Source organism: Dryobates pubescens, chromosome 11 (genome assembly GCF_014839835.1).
Source record: "Dryobates pubescens isolate bDryPub1 chromosome 11, bDryPub1.pri, whole genome shotgun sequence".
Lineage (NCBI taxonomy): Eukaryota > Metazoa > Chordata > Aves > Piciformes > Picidae > Dryobates > Dryobates pubescens.
This window is the reverse complement of record NC_071622.1, coordinates 33,556,806-33,576,079: the sequence shown is the minus strand read 5'-3', so window position 1 is coordinate 33,576,079 and position 19,274 is coordinate 33,556,806. Positions and strand designations below refer to the sequence as shown.

General features: G+C 48.5%; 1 protein-coding gene across 1 annotated transcript in view; it reads left to right on the top strand.

The window, feature by feature from the left end:
• Nucleotides 1-2,740: 2,740 nt before the first annotated feature.
• Nucleotides 2,741-19,274, top strand: part of LOC104307053 (protein zyg-11 homolog B) — a 31,352-nt gene continuing 14,818 nt past the window's right edge. Inside the window, exons 1-3 of the mRNA XM_054165314.1 lie at nucleotides 2,741-2,807; nucleotides 11,054-11,219; nucleotides 16,023-16,777. Coding sequence (XP_054021289.1) covers nucleotides 2,805-2,807; nucleotides 11,054-11,219; nucleotides 16,023-16,777 — 924 coding nt within the window. The 5' untranslated portion in view covers nucleotides 2,741-2,804. The remainder of the gene's footprint in view (nucleotides 2,808-11,053; nucleotides 11,220-16,022; nucleotides 16,778-19,274) is intronic.

Below are 19,274 nucleotides of genomic sequence, written 5' to 3'. Positions count from 1 at the left end.
GGGGTATTGCAGCTCAACGTCTCCGTGGTGGGGCTGGCGTTCACACACATTGTCCTCGTGAAGTTAAAATCTTGCTTTCAAAAGGTATCCACCAAACCCACAGAAGATGCTTGTGAGAAGGCAGGTAAGATTCACGTAGTTTGGCCTCTGCTGACTGCTACCTGAGAGCTTTTGTGTCCTCTGTTCTGAAGTAGGACTGTGGAAGATGAGCTACCTCTGTACCAGCAGTTCTGTTTCTCTGAAAACCTGGCTTTGAAAACTTTCACTTTGCACAGGCTCAGTAGGAACTCTTTGAATTTGTTCATTTCAGTCCCTAAGAGTATGTTCTTCTTGGGATTTTGTCTTTGCTGTTTCTGGTGCCAAGATGAGTCAGTGCCAACTCAACCATAAGGTCTCTCCATAGTAAGAACGTTGGTGCAGTAAGGCTTCCTTTGCCACTCCAGCTCTCAGGTACAGTGAGGCAGGCCAAGAACAGGCACTGAGATAAGGGAACCAGGTTGTTGCTTCAAAAATTTTAACTGTCTGAATCTGGGCAGGAGAAAAAGAGATAGTTCCTATGGTAAATCCTGATGGAATGAGAAAAAGAAGGCAAAGACAGGACAACTGGTGACACTCATTAGAGTGAATTGACTGCACTTGTTAATAGGCATGGAAACAAGAGTCTGGAAGTTCCTAAAGGCATTAGGAGATGGAAGAAACATGTAATGGGCTAACAATAAGAGTGCTAGCCCCTCCTTAATCTAAAATAATTTGTGTCCATAATTACAGAAATTATTTCTTCTAAACACATTAAAGTGGTCAGATTGAGAACATGAGGACTTTTGATTCTGTTCTTGTTAGACCCTGAGCACATAATTTGCTTTCTGTACATCAACATCATCATCTAAAGACTTTGGGCTATAACTGACCTTTGCTATGTAGTCCCTAAACAGGAAGAATGATAACATCTGTAGAATATTTGGCTGTCTTGTAATGATGGAAACAAAAATTCTTTCAGCAGTTGTCTTTAATGTTTATTTGTTTTGCTTGGTTTGCAAACAGACCTTAGTCAAAGCTGCTGTATATGGAACCAGCAGTTCATTAGAAGGTATTACAGTATCACAGTATATTAGAGGTTGGAAGGGACCTCCAGAGATAAAACCCACCCCCCCTGCCAGAGCAGGATCACCCAGGGTAGTCTGCACAGGAATGCATCCAGGTTTGTTTTGAAAGTCTCCAGAGAAGGGTATTCCACAACCTCTCTGGGCTGCCTGTTCCAGGGCCCCAACACCCTCACTGTAAAGAAATTTCTCCTCATGTTGAGGTGAAATCTTCTATGTTCAAGCTTGTACCTGTTGTTCCTTGTCTTGCTACTGTGCACTACCCAAAAGAGCTTGGCCCCCTCCGCTTGACACCCACCCCTCAGATATTGATAGACATTGATCAGATCCCCTCTCAGTCTTCTCTTCTTGAAACTAAACAGCAGCAGGTCTCTGTCTCTCTTCATAGGGGAGATGCTCAAGACCCCTAATGATCCTCGTGGCCCAAAACTGGACACAGTATTGCAGGTGTGGTCTCAGCAGGGCAGAGTAGAGGGGGAGAAGAACCTCTGCAGACCTGCTGCACACACTTTTGATGCACCCCAGGATGCCATTGGCTCTCTTGGCTACGAGGGTACAAGTTTTAACAGTAGTCTTTATGCTTTCATTTTACTTGGGCAGGGTAATTGCATCACTCTTTACTATGTACCCTGAAACAAAAAGCAACTGTGTTCCCTTTACCAACAATATAACACACGTTTGTTGGGGACAGGTTTTCATCACCACTACTGCATCTGAAACCTGGAATGATTTTGTGTGAAAGCTTATGGCAAAGCTCCTCTCCAACTTTGAAGCAGGTGGCAAACCCTGTAGTACTGGAGAAGTCTACCACCCATACTGCCTGAATAAACTAGTTGGGGCAGGAGACTGAAATTACAGAGGCTGATCTGTGAGCAACAAGCATGAAGCTGATGCTGAATTTCTGGCTGTGTGAGGTTACCCAAAGGCAGGGAACTGCCATACAGCTGCTTCTGCTGGTACAGATCTGCTGGGAATCACAGAATCATAGAACTGATAGGGTGGGAAGGAACCTCAAGGATCATCCAGTTCCAACCCCCCTGCCATGGGCAGGGACACCTCACACTACATCAGGTTGCTCACAGCCACATCCAGCCTGGCCCTAAAAACCTCCAGGGATGAGGCTTCTACCACCTCTCTGGGCAACCTGCTCCAGTGTCTCACCACCATTCCCCCTAGTCCTATCCCTGACACCCTAAAAAGTCCCTCACTAGCTTTCTTGTTGCCCCCTTCAGATGCTAGAAGGCCACAATAAGGTCTCCTCGGAGCCTTCTCTTCTCCGGACTGAACAACCCCAACTCTTTCAGCCTGTCTGTGCTTCAGCCCTCTGATCATCCTCGTGATGCTTCATCTCTGCTCCAAAATGAAAGGACCTTGGCGTCAGGGAACGTCTCACACTGTAACAGGCCAGGCCAGTGCGGTTCGTTGTCCTACAGCCCCTTCTTCCCCACACCTGACGCTTTTCGTCCCTAACCTGGACTCGGCGACTCCCGCAGCCCGGGCGCAGGCAGTGTGCGCCTGGCGCGGCCCCTTTAAGGGAGGCGGGCTCCCTATCGCTTCCCGGCCGGCTGAGGCAGATTCACTTCCAGGTCGGGGGAGGGGGGTAAAAAACGGGGGGAAGAGGGGAAGAAAAAAAAAAAAAAGAAAAGAAGCCAGTCTGCCGGGACCCGGTTCGCTGGGCGGTCGCCGCCGGCACCCAGCGCCACGATGGTGAGTGAGCACCGCGGGCAACGCCGGGCCGAGGAGCCGCCGAGGGGATGGGGGATGGAGGAGCCGGTCGGGCAGGCAGCCCTCTGCCCCAGGGTGACAGCGGCCGGCCGAGGGCAGACGAGGGGAAGGGGCCGCTATGGCGGCGCCGCGGGTCCCGCTCCCTCAGGCAGGTGAGGCCGTTGAACGGAGCGGGCCCCGGTGCGCGCCGTCCCCCTTCCCCTGCCGCTGCCGCGGGGCAGAGCCGGCAGCGACCCTGCGGGGGCTGCCGCGGCTCCGTCCCCACACGCGCACACGGAGCCGGGCCGGCAGCTCTCGCCCCCCTCGCCGTTGTGTAACCGGCGCGGCTGCCGCCCTACCGATTATGTAAAAGGACGATCGAGACCCAGCCGCGGGGAGGCTGGAGCCCGGCGCGGTGCGAAGGGGCAGCGGCAGCCCTTCCCCATGTGCCCCGGTATCACCAGAGGGTGATGGCCGGTCCGGCCTGGCTGCCGCTGGCCGGCTCCTCTCAGCAGCACCTTGTGGGGCCGCGGACCGGCAGCTTCCCGCCACGCAGGAGCAGGGGGGCAGCCCGGCGGGCAGCGCTCCTCGGCCGGTGTGAAGGGCAGGGCGGGACGGGGCAGCCGCCTGTGCCTCTCCCTGGCCTGGGCGCAGGGCAGCCCTCACACAGCGCCGGTCCCGCCAGGGCGAGCTTTGTGCGGGGCCGTCTGGAAAGAGCTCTGCCCCGGAAAGCGGGGGGCCTGCGGCACGCAGGGTGCCTGGGCCTCGCTGCCCCGTGCGGTACCGACCGCTCGCAGCGTGGAGCTGGCCGGAGCTGGGGGCCGGGGACTGCCCGTCTGCTGCAGGCAGGCCTCGGAGCGCAGCATGTGGGTGCTGCTTTGCTTGCTCCTCTGAGAGATGAGTGTGCGTATTTGCTTTGAAAGGACTGGCAGGAGCTCCCTGCGTTATCTGCGCTCGTCCCTTGTTATTGAAAGCTCAATTTCGTTTAATCCCCTAATAAACTTTATTTTTAAAGTAGGTCGCTTTTGCCCTGCTGTTCAGCAGACTAGGATAGAATTTGTCTGTTTGGTGGGTTATTTGTTTGTTTGGTTGGTTTTTTTCAGAGCTACTGACATCTGCATTTGTGGCAAAATTCGAGTTCGTGGCATTTTCGTGCCCCCTCGTTGCTGTGCTTCATCTCACTAGCTGTATTTCCATCTACAGCTTTTATTCACAGTACTGTATTTATAGGCAGCCTTTGTATCTCTCGCCTCTTGATCTGCAAGGCTAAGATAAGCAGGGTGGGTTGTTTGGTTTTTGTTTGTTTTCGCTTTTTTCCTACTCCCAACATGATTTCCACCCTCCCTAGAGCATTCTGGTAGCTGTTATGCTCAAGCTGCAGTAGCCTCATGAGATCTCTGTGTGTCTTGAAAGAGGACATGATGCTTCTCCTGATGCCTTCTTTGGCTGTCTCACACTGTTTTCTTGTGGTTAGGCAAACCATTCAGGTTCTTCTCTCCAGTCATATTTCTACTTGCTGAACTCATAGCTGAACTTTTTCGCATTGATCCTGAAATAGATGGCCTTGCTGTAGTTTAGTGTGGCACTATTTAATTTCAGACCTCTTAGGATCCCTGCCAGCTTTGTATCCCAAACAACTTAAGTCGGTGTGTTCCCACTTCTGCTGGAATAGTTAATGTTAGTTTCGGGTTTTTTTGAGCATAATCCAGCCTTGAGCTTTCTTCAGAACATAAGCATTCTTCATGACCTAGATTTTGGAATCGTTCATTTTTCACTGCCTTGCCTTTATGGAAGAGTTTTGATGACCATTCCTTCGGTTGCTGTTTGTTGATCTTTTTAAGAATGCCTGCTTAAAGTAAGCAAAGTTTTGGGACTGTGGAGAGTGGAAAACAGTTAGAAACGTGGTGTGACCAGCACCAAAGACTAAGGCTTTAAATTGCCTCTTCCTTTTCCTGCTTACCGGTTGAGAGCAAGAACTCTCACAGTTTGAAAAGTGCCTCATCCTGTATCCCACCACCTTCTTTGAGACAGGCCTGCATGGAGACCTTCCACCTTTGGATTTTGTCATGCTGAGTCTGCAGTCAGGTATAAAAATGGGTGAGCACATCACAGATGTGGTTCTGTTAGAGCTGAAATGGCTAGTTCTCTTCTAGTGTTTTATACTAAGTTTACTAAGGGAGAAATAAAGCACAACCCCCCTCACCCCCCCACCCCCACCTATGGGGGAAAAAAAAGGTTTGATTTTTAATGAGTGAGACACAAAGCCCGAAGGAATCAATGTTTCAGGCTGGAGTTGGTAGGATCTCGGCCCCTGTAGTGCACAAGGCCCCCACAGCAGTGGGATTTACTTTTTATGCAGTTAGATTGACATGGAAAACTGCCTGGCAGAAAAGGACCTGGAGGTTCTAAAGGACAAACAATTGAACACAAGCCAGCAGTGTGCCCAGGTGGCCAAGAAAGCCAATGGCATCCTGGCAGGGATTAGAAATGCTGTGTCCAGCAGGAGCAGGGAGGAGATTGTCCCCTTGTACTCGGCTCTGGTGAGGCCACACCTTGGGTACTGTGTTCAGTTTTGGATACCTCAATACAGGAGAGATGTGGAGGTGCTGGAGCCAGTGCAGAGGAGGGCAAGGAAGCTGGGGAAAGGCCTGGAGCATAAATCTTGTGAAGAGCAACTGAAGGAGCTGGGGATGGTTAGTTTGAAAAAGAGGAGGCTGAGGGGAGACCTCCTGGCTCTCTACAACTACCTGAAAGGAGGTTGTGGAGAGGTTGGTGCTGGTCTCTTCTCACAGGTCATTAGTGATAGAACAAGAGGGAACAGCCTCAAGCTGTTGACTGGGTAGGTTCAGACTGGACATTAGGAAGAATTTTTTCCCAGCAAGAGTGGTCAGGCATTGGAATGTGCTGCCCAGGGAGGTGGTGGAGTCATCAAGCCTGGATGTGTTTAAAGGTGGTTTGGATGTGGTGCTTGGGGCTATGGTTTAGGGTTGAACCCTGTAGAGTAGGGTTCTGGGTTGGACTTGGTGATCCTGAGGCTCTTCTCCAACCTGAATGTTTCTGTGATCCTGTGACATTTCTGATGGAAAGGATCAGTTCAACCTGTCTCTGTTTTAGTTGCTGCATATGCAGGTGTTTGTGTGGCGATGCTTCCCCAGAGGAACACGGTTTTGTGTTGATACTCACAGCCACTTAATCTAGGCATAGTGTTGGGCATAAGATTTGCTAATTTATTCCAGATACTTTAGTATGTCCCTTGAAGCTCTTGTTTTGTTTAGGTTTTTTCCCTCTCTTTTTATTTAATCTGTGTATTGAAATCCAGATTCAGTAGACTCCAGCAACGTTGAATTCAAGGAGTTTTGAAAACAAGCTGTGGAAGGTAGGGAAGTGCAGCAGTGTTGTGAGCTATGAGCTCACCGGGTGCCATCGTGTTGAAGCAGGTATTGCATTTCACTCCACTCGTGGCTTGGGTTACTGTTAGATGCCAGCGGCCAGGCAGTTTATTCCCAATGTCCTCCTGGATGCTTTGTTTGCCTTGGTTAAACTGAGCACTTTTAAAGCTATCTTTTAGCAAGGATTAATTTCCACAAGGTTTCAAAAGCCCTATCTAAGTGCTTTTTGTACTGGTTTTAGATGTGTCACTCTTCTGATCTGTGTTTTAGCTGAGGGAGATGCCCAGGCTTGCATCATGTCCTGTGCAATTCTGCCTTCTGGGGAATTTCTTTATTTTATTCTTTTCTGAATTTTTCTGGCCACTGAATTGATTTGTTAGAATGGAAGAAACTGAGGTCCCATGGAAATAACCAGATAATTAAGATGGCTGTGAAGATGTCAGCTGGACATAATACAAGTTCTGCTGGATGATCTTTATTGAAAATGAAAAGAAATGCTGTGCTGAGGCTGACACACACATTGGCAGTGTCTCATCAGAATATTGCAGCCAGAAAGTGGCAGGTTTGTTTTTAAGGTGAAGTGCAAAAGCACGGCTAGAGGAAAGAACCACTTTAATGCTAACCTGCTGGGGGCTTGAACACAACAGCAGACTTTTACTGCGAGGTCTTTAACTGGGCAGTATTGTCTTTAAGTAAAGAGAAGCTGAGAAAAGGAATGCTGCTAGCTCACATAAAAGGTTTATAGACTGCATTCAGGCTGCTCTGTTTCAGCAGCAGTCACTCTAGCAAACTGTTTTTATGGTGCCTGTCAGGGGACTTTATTAGATGCAGATAACAGTGTTTTGCTTCTGCCCAGCTTACCTCAGGAGCCTTCCTTAGGTGTTTCTTCAGCCTTCTGGCAACAAGTTCATAGGATCACAGGATGTTAGGGGTTGGAAGTGACCTCTGGAGATCATCAAGTCCAACCCCCATGCTGGAGCAGGACCATAGAATCTAGCACGGGTCACACAGGAACACATTCAGACAGGGCTTGAAAGTCTCCAGAGAAGGAGGCTCCACAACCTCTCTGGGCAGCCTGTTCCAGTGCTCTGGGACCTCTACAGTGAAGAAGCTCCTCCTCATGTTAAGGTGGAACCTCCTGTGCTGCAGTTCATATCCATTGCCCCTTGTCCTATCAGAGGGTGCAAGTGAGCAGAGCCTGTCCCCTCCCTCTTGACACCCAACCCTCAGATATTTATAAACATTGATCAGATCCCCTCTCAGTCTTCTCCTCTCCAGACTAAACAGCCCCAGGGCTCTCAGCCTTTCCTCATAAGGCAGTGCTCCAGTCCCTTCATCATCCTTGTAGCCTTCTGTTGGACTTTCTCCAGTAGATCCCTGTCCCTCTTGAACTGGGGAGCCCAGAACTGGATGCAGTATTCCATGCTGTGTCTCACTAGGGCTGCTCAAACTGATAGAAGTGGAGTTAACACAAAAGATTCTGTGCTGTTTGCAAGTGTAATTGATCCTTGCTTGTGGATTATTGGCTGAGTTAGTTTTTTAATTGTATGGAGTTGTCCTGTATGGGCTTCTAAAGGGATTGCTTTATATGACAATGAAAACAGCATCTCCAAATTACAGATTGGAGGTACTGGCTGGAAAAAAAAAAAAAGCTTTCTGAGTCATATGCTAGGCTAAAAATTGTTGTTGGAGTTTGCTCACTTCTATTTATTTATATATAGATATATATATGAAAGTGTTTTAGCTTTTCTGGCAGAAATTATGGAGCAGTGCCAGAAAGACTGAAGACAGCCAGTCTTTTGTTACATTTAAGCAGCAAATTGGAAGCACAAGCTCTGTTGGGAGGTGAGGATATCTTTGCTTCAGTGGGAATAATTTTCATATGCCTTTGAGCAAGGACTCTGCTTTGTGTTGTGCAAGTTCTGGGTATGGGCATTAATTTCAGGTTGAAAAGAAAATGTTTTCCTCTCATGGAAAAAAAAAAAAGAAAAGAAAGATACACTGTTTAAAAATAATGGTTTTAAAGTAATTGGATATAAAAACAGTTGTTTTGTCTCTTCAGGAGTGCTTCAGGCACTGCTGCAATGTTCTAGAGAAAGCAAAGATGTTCACAGTTCCAAATTCTGTGCTTCCTCTTCGTATCAGGCAGAGACAGGAGGCAACCGAAGTTGTCTCCTGGTAATGCAAGCAAGCAGCATCACAGAGTAACTCCTCTTGCTTCAACACCAAGATGCAACAATCAGGCTTTAAAAAAAGTAATAAAAATGAAGCACTTGGCAAAGTGGAGTCAGCTGTAGAGTTGGAAGCTGCAGAACTGGAATGGTGTGGAGTTCCTAGTTCTCAGGCCTGTACCTAAGTCTTCAGGAGCTATTAAACTGTGTATTGTTGTCAATACATAGAATGGGCTGGGCTGGAAGGGACCTCCAAAGGTCATCCAGTCTGACCTCCCCACAGTCATCAGGGACATCCCCAACTAGATCAGGTTGCCCAGGGCCTTGTCAAGTCTCACCTCGACTGTCCAGGGAAGGGGCCTCAACCAGCTCCCTGGGCAACCTGTTCCCTCATAGTAAAGGCTCCTTACCAATATCCAATCTAAATCTGCCCTTCTCTAGTTTGAAGCCATTGCCTTTTGTGCTGTCACTGCAGGCCTTTGCAAACAGTCCCTCTCCATCCCTCCTGTAACATGACTTGTTAAAGGCAGCTCCGTTCCATCTTTGCCCTCATGTGTATCCCCCCCAGGCTTCAAATACCTGCACTTTGCCTTCTGAGACTTATTTCTGTCATTTTCTTTTCTATGTCTTCTGTTTTGTTCTATTTCTGTGGTGAGCATGCTGGGCGAATGAAGCAGCAGAAGTGAAGTGAGCCAGGAAAGAGAGGTGAATTTCTGCAGAGCTTTCGGCGGAAAAGGCGAGATGGAATTTTTCCTATGGATGAGATCTGGCACCAGTTGATGCTGTTATTCCCAGAGTTGTCTGGGGGAGTGTGTACCAGTCACTTGGCTTGCCCTGTGTGCTGCTGGGATGATTCACAGCGCTGGAGTCATTCTTGGTGTTGATGAATGTGTGTGACTGGAAACAGTGGGCTATTATTAGCCATGGCATCAAAATCCTCAGAGATCCTCCTGTGTCAATCAATACAGTCTCAAACTCTGAAGGGAAAGTTCAAGTTCATGTCCTGCTTGGTCCTTTGTAGCCAGGGTTCAAACAATACACTTTCAAACCGAAGGGAAAATTCATGTTCACATCCTGCCTGGTCCTTTCTACCCAGGGTTGTAATGTGGGTTGACTTCACTGAAAAAGAACTAGCTTCAATCAAGAAGTAAAATCTGACTTAAAATCTCCTTTCAGTCTGTTTTGATTAATTCCTAGTAGACTTCATACATTCAAATTGGAACAGACTGCCTAGAGAGGTTGTGGGGTCTCCTTCTCTGGACGCATCCAAAACCTGTCTGAACGTGTTCCTGTGTGGACTGCCCTGGGTGATCCTACTTTGGCAGGGGGGTTGTCTCGGTCCAGAGAGGGGGAGAGACTCAGTTCTTTTGAATATTCCCATGTTGTGAAATGAGAGGCACAAATGAGGCTGAAATATCAACAGCTAGACTATTTATTACATAAATAAAGTGAATGGATCAGAAGGGGAGAGAGAGAGAAAATAGGGAGAGAGAGAAGAGAGAGAAAAGAGGAAAGGAATTATATTACTACACCCCTCAACCCCCCCCAAGACTGAGTCTGTGGAGGAAAGGTGCTGCAGGAGATGTTGGGTCTGTAGAGAAAGGGTGCTGAGGCCTTGGCTGTAGAAGAGAAGTGGTCCTCTGGGCAGCCTCTTCAGCTCCATGAGTTGCAGCAGACAGAACTTAGGGCTCGAAGAGAGGGTTCTGCTGCTTCTTCCAGGCTGCATGGTGATGTCTCTGTCATTTTTCTTCAGAGCAGCATTGCCCCGAGCATTGTCCTTCTCCTGTGTTTTTCTTCATCTGTGTTTTCTTTCTGTGTTTTTCTTCTACTGTGTTTTTGGTTCTATGTTTTTCTTCTCTTCAGCCAGTAGTTGCTCAAGTCTTTTATACAGTTTTTAGTCCTTAGGTATGTGTCCAAGTGTTGTCCCTCAGGAAATCAGGGGCCAGGTGGTGAATCCATTGTCTCACCATCCTCCCTTGCCGGGGTACTTGATGGGTGGAGATTATCTTGTCTTTGTTGTCAGGCCAGCTGCGGTCCAGTGAGCAATGTTATCTTTGCACCTTCCCAAGAGCCGTTCCAGTGGCTCTGCCCAATACACATCAGCTATTGTCTGGGCAAGCACCAAAGGTGATTTTGTCTTTGTTGAGTCACACCAGGAGAGACAAGCTTTAGTCTCTCACCGGAGTTGGACTGGATGACCTCTGGAGGTCCCTTCCAACCTTTGACGTACTGTGATACTGTGAAATGATTTCACCAGCAATTACTTCTCTTCCTCTGTGAATGCAAGCAGGGCTCAAGATCAACAGACCGGGATGCATGTGGCTCTAGTGGTGACTGGTGAAGGGCACTGCCCATCAGTTTATGTGACCTGACTTGGTGTGGTTCTAAGGGAGACATCTCCTTTTGTAATATTTGCCTGTTGCAGTGAGAATCAGACTAATAAAAAAGAATGCTTTGCCTATAATCTCCCATGAGAGAGCCATGGAAAGGTCTTTTCCAACCTGAATGTTTCTGTGATTCTCTTTGGATGTGGTGCTTGGGGATATGGTTTAGGGGTGAACTTTGTAGAGTAGGGTTCTGGGTTGGACTTGGTGATCCTGAGGCTCTTTTCCAACCTGGATGTTTCTGTGGTTCTGTGAAAATGCCTGGACTAACTCTCCTCTGTTTTGTTGTGTTTTGCTCATGACAGGAGGAAGCTTCTCCTTACTCTTTGCTTGATATCTGTTTGAATTTCCTGACTGCCAACCTAGAGAAGTTCTGCACTGAGAGGCAGGATGGGACGCTGTGCTTGCAGGAGCCAGGAATGTTCCCTCAAGAAGTGGCTGACCGGTTGCTGCAGACGATGGCATTCCACGGTAACAGCCACGCAGGGGGGTGGGCACCAATGCAAATGCATGCCTGGAATGGGAGCTTGCAGTTCTGGTGTCAAAAACCTGCTCCTTACTCTCTTCATAGAGGAGAAGGACCTGGGAGTTCTGGTGGTGCTGCATGGGACAGCAATGTGCCCTTGTAGCCAAGAAGGCAAATGGAATCCTGGAGTGCATTAAGAGGAGTGTGTCCAGCAGATTGAAGGAGGTTCTCCTCCCCCTCTACTCTGCCCTAGTCAGACCTCACCTGGAATATTGCATCCAGTTCTGGGCTCCCCAGTTCAAGAGGGACAGGGATCTGCTGGAGAGTCCAACAGAGGGCTACAAGGATGCTGAAGGGACTGGAGCACTGCCTGATGAGGAGAGGCTGAGAGACCTGGGGCTGTTTAGTGCGGAGAAGACTGAGAGGGGATCTAACCAATGTCTATAAATATCTGAGGGTTGGGTGTCAGGAAGGAGGGGACAGGCTCTGCTCACTTGTGCCCTCTGACAGGACAAAGGGCAGTGGATGTAAACTCCAGCACAGGAGTTTCCACCTCAACATGAGGAGGAGCTACTTCACTGTGAGGGTTCCAGAGCACTGGAACAGGCTGCCCCAGAGAGGCTGTGGAATCTCCTTCTTTGGAGACTTTCAAGCCCTGTCTGGATGTGTTCCTGTGTGACCTGTGCTGGATTCTATGCTCCTGCTCTGGCAGGGGGGTTGGACTTGATCTCCAGGGGTCCCTTCCAACCCCTAACATCCTCTGATCTGTGATTTCAATTATTGTCACTTTGCCACAGCTTCACCCAAGTGTCCCATTGCCTGCAGTTCTGAATAGAAAGTCCCTTGCCTTGGCTCTGTGCTTGTAGTTTAATGGGTTTTTAAGGGAACATTTTTTAATAGATCTTCTTTCAGTCACTTGAAAGAAAGATTTCTTTAATTCTCCTGCTTCTAGCAGCACTCAAATATTTCAGTGTCACAGAGCAATAAACTGAGTTTTCTTTACTGTGTGTCCTTGTGATTAAACTAGGAACTCTTCTGATTTTGATCCAAATAGTTTTTCATCACTTTGAGGCCTCTGTTGAAGGGGGATCCTTTGCTTGAACGCAGTCAGTTTCAGGAGCAGTATAAACATTTGAAGTTCTTGTGTTGCAGGTACTGGCCTGTCATGTTCTCTGCCAGTGTATGTTTGAGGAGAGGGCTGCCATCTCTTGAACCAAATCCTGATTACTTATTGCATTGATATTTGTTTTTTCTGCTGGGTACCCACTGCTTCACCCTGAGTTTTGCTTTCTCTGCAGCAGAGGAATGCCCTGACTGCTTGGTCAGAAAGGTCTCAGCTGTTTGCTCCTTACAACAAAACCAGCCTTGCTTAGTCATAGAATGGTCTGGGTTAGAAGGGACCTCTGAAGGTCATCCAGTTGAACTTCCTCTGCAGTCAGCAGGGGCATTCCCAACTAGATCAGGTTGCACAGAGCCCTGTCAAGCCTGACCTTGGATATCTCCAGGGATGGGGCCTCAACCACCTTCTGGGCAGCCTGTTCCAGTGTTCCACCACCCTTATAGTAAAAAACTTGTTCCTAACATCCAATCTAAATCTGCTCTTCTCTAGTTTGAAGCCATTGCCCCTTGTCCTGTTCACTGCAGGCCTTTGTAAACAGTCTCTTTCCATCCTTCCTGGAGCCCCCTTCAGGTAGTGGCAGGCTGCTGTTAGGTCTCCCCAGGGCCTTCTCTTCTCCGGGTTGAACACCCCCAGCTCCCTCTGCCTGTCCTCCCTTGATCATTTTCATGGCCCTCCTCTGGATCCTCTCCATCAGGTCTATGTCCTTCCTACCTTGAGGGCTCCAAAGCTGTACACAGTACTCCAGGTGAGGTCTCACCAGAGCAGAGCAAAGCGGCAGAATCATGTCTCTGGATCTGCTGACAACATATCTTTGGATGCAGCCCAGGATGTGATTTGCCTTCTGGGCTACAAGCTCACCCGGCCTGCTCATGTCCAGCTTCTCATCCATCAGCACCCCAAAGTCCTTTTCCTCAGGGCTGCTTTCTATCACCTCCTCCCCCAGGCTGATAGTGAGGGTTGTTCTGCCCAGGTGCAGGACCCTGCACTTGCTCTTGTTGAACCTCATGAGGTTCACCTGGGCCCAGCTCTCCAGCTTGCCCAGGTCCCTCTGGATGCCATCCTGTCCCTCTGGGGTATCAACACCACCACACAGCTTGGTGTCATCTGCACGCTTGCTGGTGGTGCACTCGATATTCCTTTGGCCTCGTCACAGAGTCAGTTACTGACTTGTGAATTCAAGCTGTGCTGGAAATGATGTTTGTATTAAAGTCTGTTGCATTTTCACTTTCTTTTCTGTGTTCAGTCTGCTTGGAGATTGGAGATAAGGCCCAGGAGTGGTGACATTTGCAACCCTCTGGAGTGAAATTAGAGTAATGTGTTCCTCCTACTTGCTCTGCATGCAGGCTAGCACAGCTGTGCCCTTCTACAGCTTCTTGTGAAGCAGTAGTCCTGTTGATAGGACACAAATAAGAAACCCTGGTGTTTTCAATTTGTGGAGTCTCCCTCTCTGTAGATATTCAAAACCTGCTGTCTGAGTACAGGCACCAGTACAGGTTAGGGGCTGCCCTGCTGGAGAGCAGCTCTGTGGAGAAATAGCTTGGAGTCCTGGTAGACAGCAAGTTCTGCATGGGACAGCAATGTGTCCTTGTGGCCAAGAGAACAAATGGGATCCTGGGGTGTGTCCAGCAGGTCTAGGGAGGTTTTTCTCCCCCTCTATTCTATGCTGGTGAGACCAAACCTGCAATACTGTGTCCAATTTTGGACTCCCTAGTTCAAAAGAGACAGAGACCTGCTGAAGAGAGTCCAACAGAGAGCCACAAGGATGTTTAGGGGAGTTGAGCATCTCTCCTGTGAAGAGAGACTGAGAGCCCTGGGGCTGTTTAGTCTTGAGAAGAGGGGATCTGATCAATGTCTATAAATATCTGAGGGGTGGGTGTCAAGTGGAGGGGGTGTGCAGTACTAAGGGGGTGTGCTCTTTTTGGTGGTGTGCAGTAATAAGACAAGAAACAACAGGTACAAGCTTAAACACAGAAGGTTTCACCTCAACATGAGGAGAAACTTCTTTGCAGTGAGGGTGACAGAGCACTGGAGCAGGCTGCCCAGTGAGGGTGTGGAGTTTCCTTCTCTGGATACTTTCAAAACCCATCTGGATGGATTTCTGTGTGGACTGCCCTGGGTGGTCCTGCTTTGGTGGGGAGGTTGGACTGGATTATCTCTGGAGGTCCCTTCCAACCTGTAATGCACTGTGGTACTGTGATACTGTGTGACCTGGTATAGGTGATCCTGCTCTGGCAGGGGGGATGGACTGGATGAGCTTTGCAGGTGCCTTCCAGTCCCTGACATGCTGTGATTCAATATGGTTGGGATAATCCTGTGCATGGAATTGAATGTGTTATTTCAGTTAGAATGTTGCCAGTATGCCAGCAAGAAAAGACTGCTTGGGCAGTCTTCTTGTAGAGAGCCAACAAGCTAACAATCTCAAGGCAGCTGGTTGAATTTCCCTTGTTCACTGCTCTCTTTCTTTCCTTCCCACCCCTGCCTTGTCCTCCTCTTTCTCCAATTTGAATCACTTCTTAGGTTTCTTTCTCACATTCAGCTTGTTTCTGAGCAACACTCCTACCCTCTTCATGAGGTTATGGAGAGGAACTTAATCAGCTTAGTTTAGTGTAATGGTCCTGCTTAGGAATTCAGTCAAATACTGAATTACTCAAGTGAGTTAAAGCAAGATGAGAACTGGTCATTGACTGCTGGGGCTACCTTGAGGTTACTGGAGCTGTGACCAAGGAGGAGCTCTCAGAAGTTCTGAAGTTCTGTTTTTAGCACCCTTCTAACCAGTTCAGTCAGGAAATCCAGAAAATGCAGGCAGCAGCCTGGATTGATTGATTTTATTTTTAGTATATCCACACTTTGTTTCTTGTGTGTTCCATGTTGGAACCAGACAGGTACTGTGCACATACTGCATCTGCATTTGTCTTCTTAAAGTGAAGTCATTGCCTTCTCAGTGGACTCTGCTGCAGAGGCTTTGGGGATCACTATATCACAGTACATTAGAGGTTGGAAGGGACCTCCAGAGATCGTCCAGTCCAACCCCCCTGCCAAAGCAGGATCACCCAGGGCAGTGCACAGCAATGCATCCAGGTGGATTTTGAATGTTTCTAGAGAAGGAGATTCCACAACCTCTCTGGGCAGCCTGCTCCAGTGCTCCGGGACCCTCACTGTAAAGAAGTTTCTCCTCATGTTGAGGTGAAATCTTCTATGTTCAAGCTTGTACCTGTTGTTCCTTGTCATATTATTGTACATCTCTGAAAGGAGATTGGCTCCATCCACTTGGCACCCACCCCTCAGATATTGACATTGATCAGATCCCCTCTCAAGTCTTCTCCTCTCCAGACTAAACAGCCCCAGGGCTCTCAGTCTCTCTTCACAGAGGAGATGCTCAAGTCCCCTAATCATCCTTGTGGTTCTCCATTGGCCTACCTCCAGCAGGTCTCTGTCTCTCTTGAACTGGGGAGCCCAAAACTGGACACGGTATTGCAGGTGTGGTCTCAGCAAGGCAGAGTAGAGGGGGAGAAGACCCTCCCTAGCCCTGCTGGACACACTTTTCTTGATGCATCTCAGGATCCCCTCAGTGGCACAATGACCCTATACAAGCCACTTTGCAGTGGCTTTCCTTTGCCAGCACTTTGCAGCCTTAGGCTGGTGATGCTGTGTGAGCCTGAAGCCGAGCACTAACGCTGTTTTCCCCCAGGGCTGCTGAACGATGGCACCGTGGGCATCTTCCGGGGCACCCAGATGCGCCTGAAGAGAGCTTGCATCCGCAAGGCCAAGATCTCTGCTGTGGCCTTCCGGAAAGCCTTCTGCCACCACAAGCTGGTGGAACTCGATGCTACGGGGGTGAACGCAGACATCACCATCACAGACATTATCAGTGGACTTGGCAGCAATAAGTGGATCCAACAAAACCTGCAATGCCTGGTGCTGAACTCACTGACTCTGTCTCTGGAAGACCCCTACGAGAGGTGCTTCAGTCAGCTGGCTGGGCTGCGTGCACTGAGCATCACCAACGTTCTGTTCTACAACGAGGACTTGGCAGACGTTGCCTCCCTTCCTAGGTTAGAAAGCCTGGATATATCCAACACCTCTGTCACTGACATAACAGCACTCCTCACCTGCAAAGACCGCCTCAAGTCCTTGACCATGCACCACCTGAAATGCTTGAAGATGACCACAACCCAGATCCTGGACGTGATCCGAGAACTGAAATACCTGAACCACCTGGACATTTCCGACGACAAACAGTTCACCTCGGACATAGCTCTGCGTTTGCTGGAGCAGAAGGATATCTTGCCCAACCTGGTGTCTCTGGACATTTCTGGAAGGAAGCACGTTACGGACAAAGCCGTGGAAGCCTTCATCCAGCAGCGCTCCTCCATGCAGTTTGTAGGGCTGCTGGCTACTGACGCCGGCTACTCCGAGTTCCTGACGGGAGAAGGAAACCTAAAGGTTAAGTGGGGGTGGGGAGGGGGGGTTGATGTTACTGAAAAATGGCAACCTGCAGGAAAAATAGAGCTGGTAATGTGTAACCAGTGTAGGTGGGTGCCTCAGGAGGAGGCAGTGGATTAATTTTTTGGGTTTTTAGCTGTTAATTTTAATTGCTGCCTTTGTGTTAAACTCTTTCTTCGTTCTGGCACAGAAAGTGCCTGATTTACATAATCCTGTTGCAAAAAGCATCTCTGTTTTCTTTGCCTTTTCAGCGAGCCTTCACATAGGAGATCTAAGGCTGGGGACAGAGTGGTAGAGAGCGGCCAGGCTGAGAAGGACCTGGGGATATTGGTTGACAGCAGCTGAACAGGAGCCAGCAGTGTGCCCAGGTGGCCAAGAAGCCAGTGGCATCCTGGCCTGGATCAGGAATAGTGTGGTCAGCAGGAGCCGGGAAGTCTTTCTGCCCCTGTACTCAGCACTGGTCAGGCCACCCCTTGAGTCCTGTGTCCAGTTCTGGGCCCCTCCATTCAAGAAAGATGTTGAGATGCTCAAGTGTGTCCAGAGTAGGGCAAGAAGGCTGGTGAGGGGTCTGGAGCACAGCCCTATGAGGAGAGGCTGAGAGAGCTGGGGGTGTTCAGCCTGGAGGAGGCTCAGGGGAGACCTTATTGCTTTCTACAACTACCTGAAGGGAGGTTGTAGCCAGGTGGGGGTTGGTCTTTTCTCCCAGGCAACCAGTGACAGAACAAGAGGACACAGTCTCAAGCTGTGCAAGAAGAAGTTTAGGCTTGATCTCAGCAAGGAGCTCTTCCCAGGAAGAGAGATTGCCCATTGGAATGGGCTGCCCGGGGAGGTGGTGGTGTTGATCTCCCTGAAGGTGTTTAAGAAAAGCCTGGATGAGGCACTTAGTGCCATGGTCTGGTTGATTAGATAGAGTTGGGTGATGGGTTGGACTTGATGATCATGGAGGTCTCTTCCAACCTGTTTGGTTCTGTGATTCTGTGTAAAAGAGCTGAACTTTGGTCTTAAGTCAGTCACTGGAATAATGTTCTCTGGGCCCCAGTACCATGTCTAGCATAAGGCAGCGGTGTGTAAGAGGTGGAGGTACAATTTGCATAAGCTTTGAGCAGTTCATGATTAACACAGCAGATACAATAAAATGTAATAGCTGAGCTGCTCTTCTACTCCATCACCGCTTCTGCTTCCTATTACAGTAGTTCTACCCACATGGGAAGGTCTCTTGGTGAAGAACATGTAAGAAGCAATTACTTCCTCTTCTTGAACACCTCCTAAATTACTTAGCCCCTTAAGATGAATTACTTAGTCCCTTAGGATGAGATGATGTTGGCAGGAGGGCATCTATTTATCTTTCAGTGCCAGACAACAAGACCCTGTGCTGTAGTACGTGCATGCACATGCTGGAGAATGAACCTACCCTATCCCTGCTGTGAAGGGGTCACAAATACAGAAGAAAGAATTGGTTGAGACATGCCAGTGTCAGTGCTATATCATCTTGGAGTTTGGTTTTCTGCTTTGGCATGAGGATGACGAAAACAGCAGCTGAAATGAGGAAGAGTTTGCATAATGTGCCCATAGTTTAGTCTGTCTCCTGTGCAAGCTCAGGTTTGCACTTCAGTTCTAAGGTTCAGAATGCTCTTGTTCTAGGCATGTGAGATAACACAGCTATGTAATTGCATAATCAGTTTTTTTTTCCCCTGGAACTTTTGACAGCTGTTACTGTCTGGGTCTCTTGAACATCTTCTTGTCACAGCTTACAGTGATGTATATGAATGCCAAAACACATTGGTGAAGAAAGCAACATCATCCTGTTTGGTGTGATGATGAACACCACCTCATGTTTGGGATGAAACAGTTCAGTGTAATCCTTGCTCTTTCCAGTGTGTGCTTCACACCGATGGCTGTGCAGGGAGGAAGAAGGTTCTGGTGATGGAACTGCAGCAGTTGCAGTCAGTCAAAACCACTTTGCAGTTCTTTCTTCTTCCCTTTTAAAGTGCAGTTGTCAAGAAGAGACTGTAAGGCAGCAAACTGGATTGTTTTGCCTTTTGTTGTTGTCTGTGGCCTGAAATACATTTTTTTTTTTTTAGTGACTGTGCTGAATTATTAATCTGCTTAGTCTGGATGCTATAAAAGAATAATCAGGGCAGAGCAGTCAGGGAGGCAGCAGAGGGAAACTTGCTGTCCTTACAGCAGTCCTGCAGAGTCTGATGATAGAATGAACGCTGGACAGACATGAGAGTTGAGAACATGAAACCAGGTTCTTCACATGAAGCCATATTCTTCATATAGTGTAGAAGTGGCTGCAAAAGCTGTCAGTAAATACCATTGCTCTGCTCTAATCAGTAGAGCATATAAAGCAAAATCCAGGTCAGTACCAGTCATCTCAAGGCTGCCTTATTTTCCTGATGGAGCAGTTTTAAAGGATGTGGCTCTGTATGCACAGAATGTGGCACTTGGATCTCTGAACATTTGCTTTGCCTTGTGTGGTACATAAAGGAGAAGT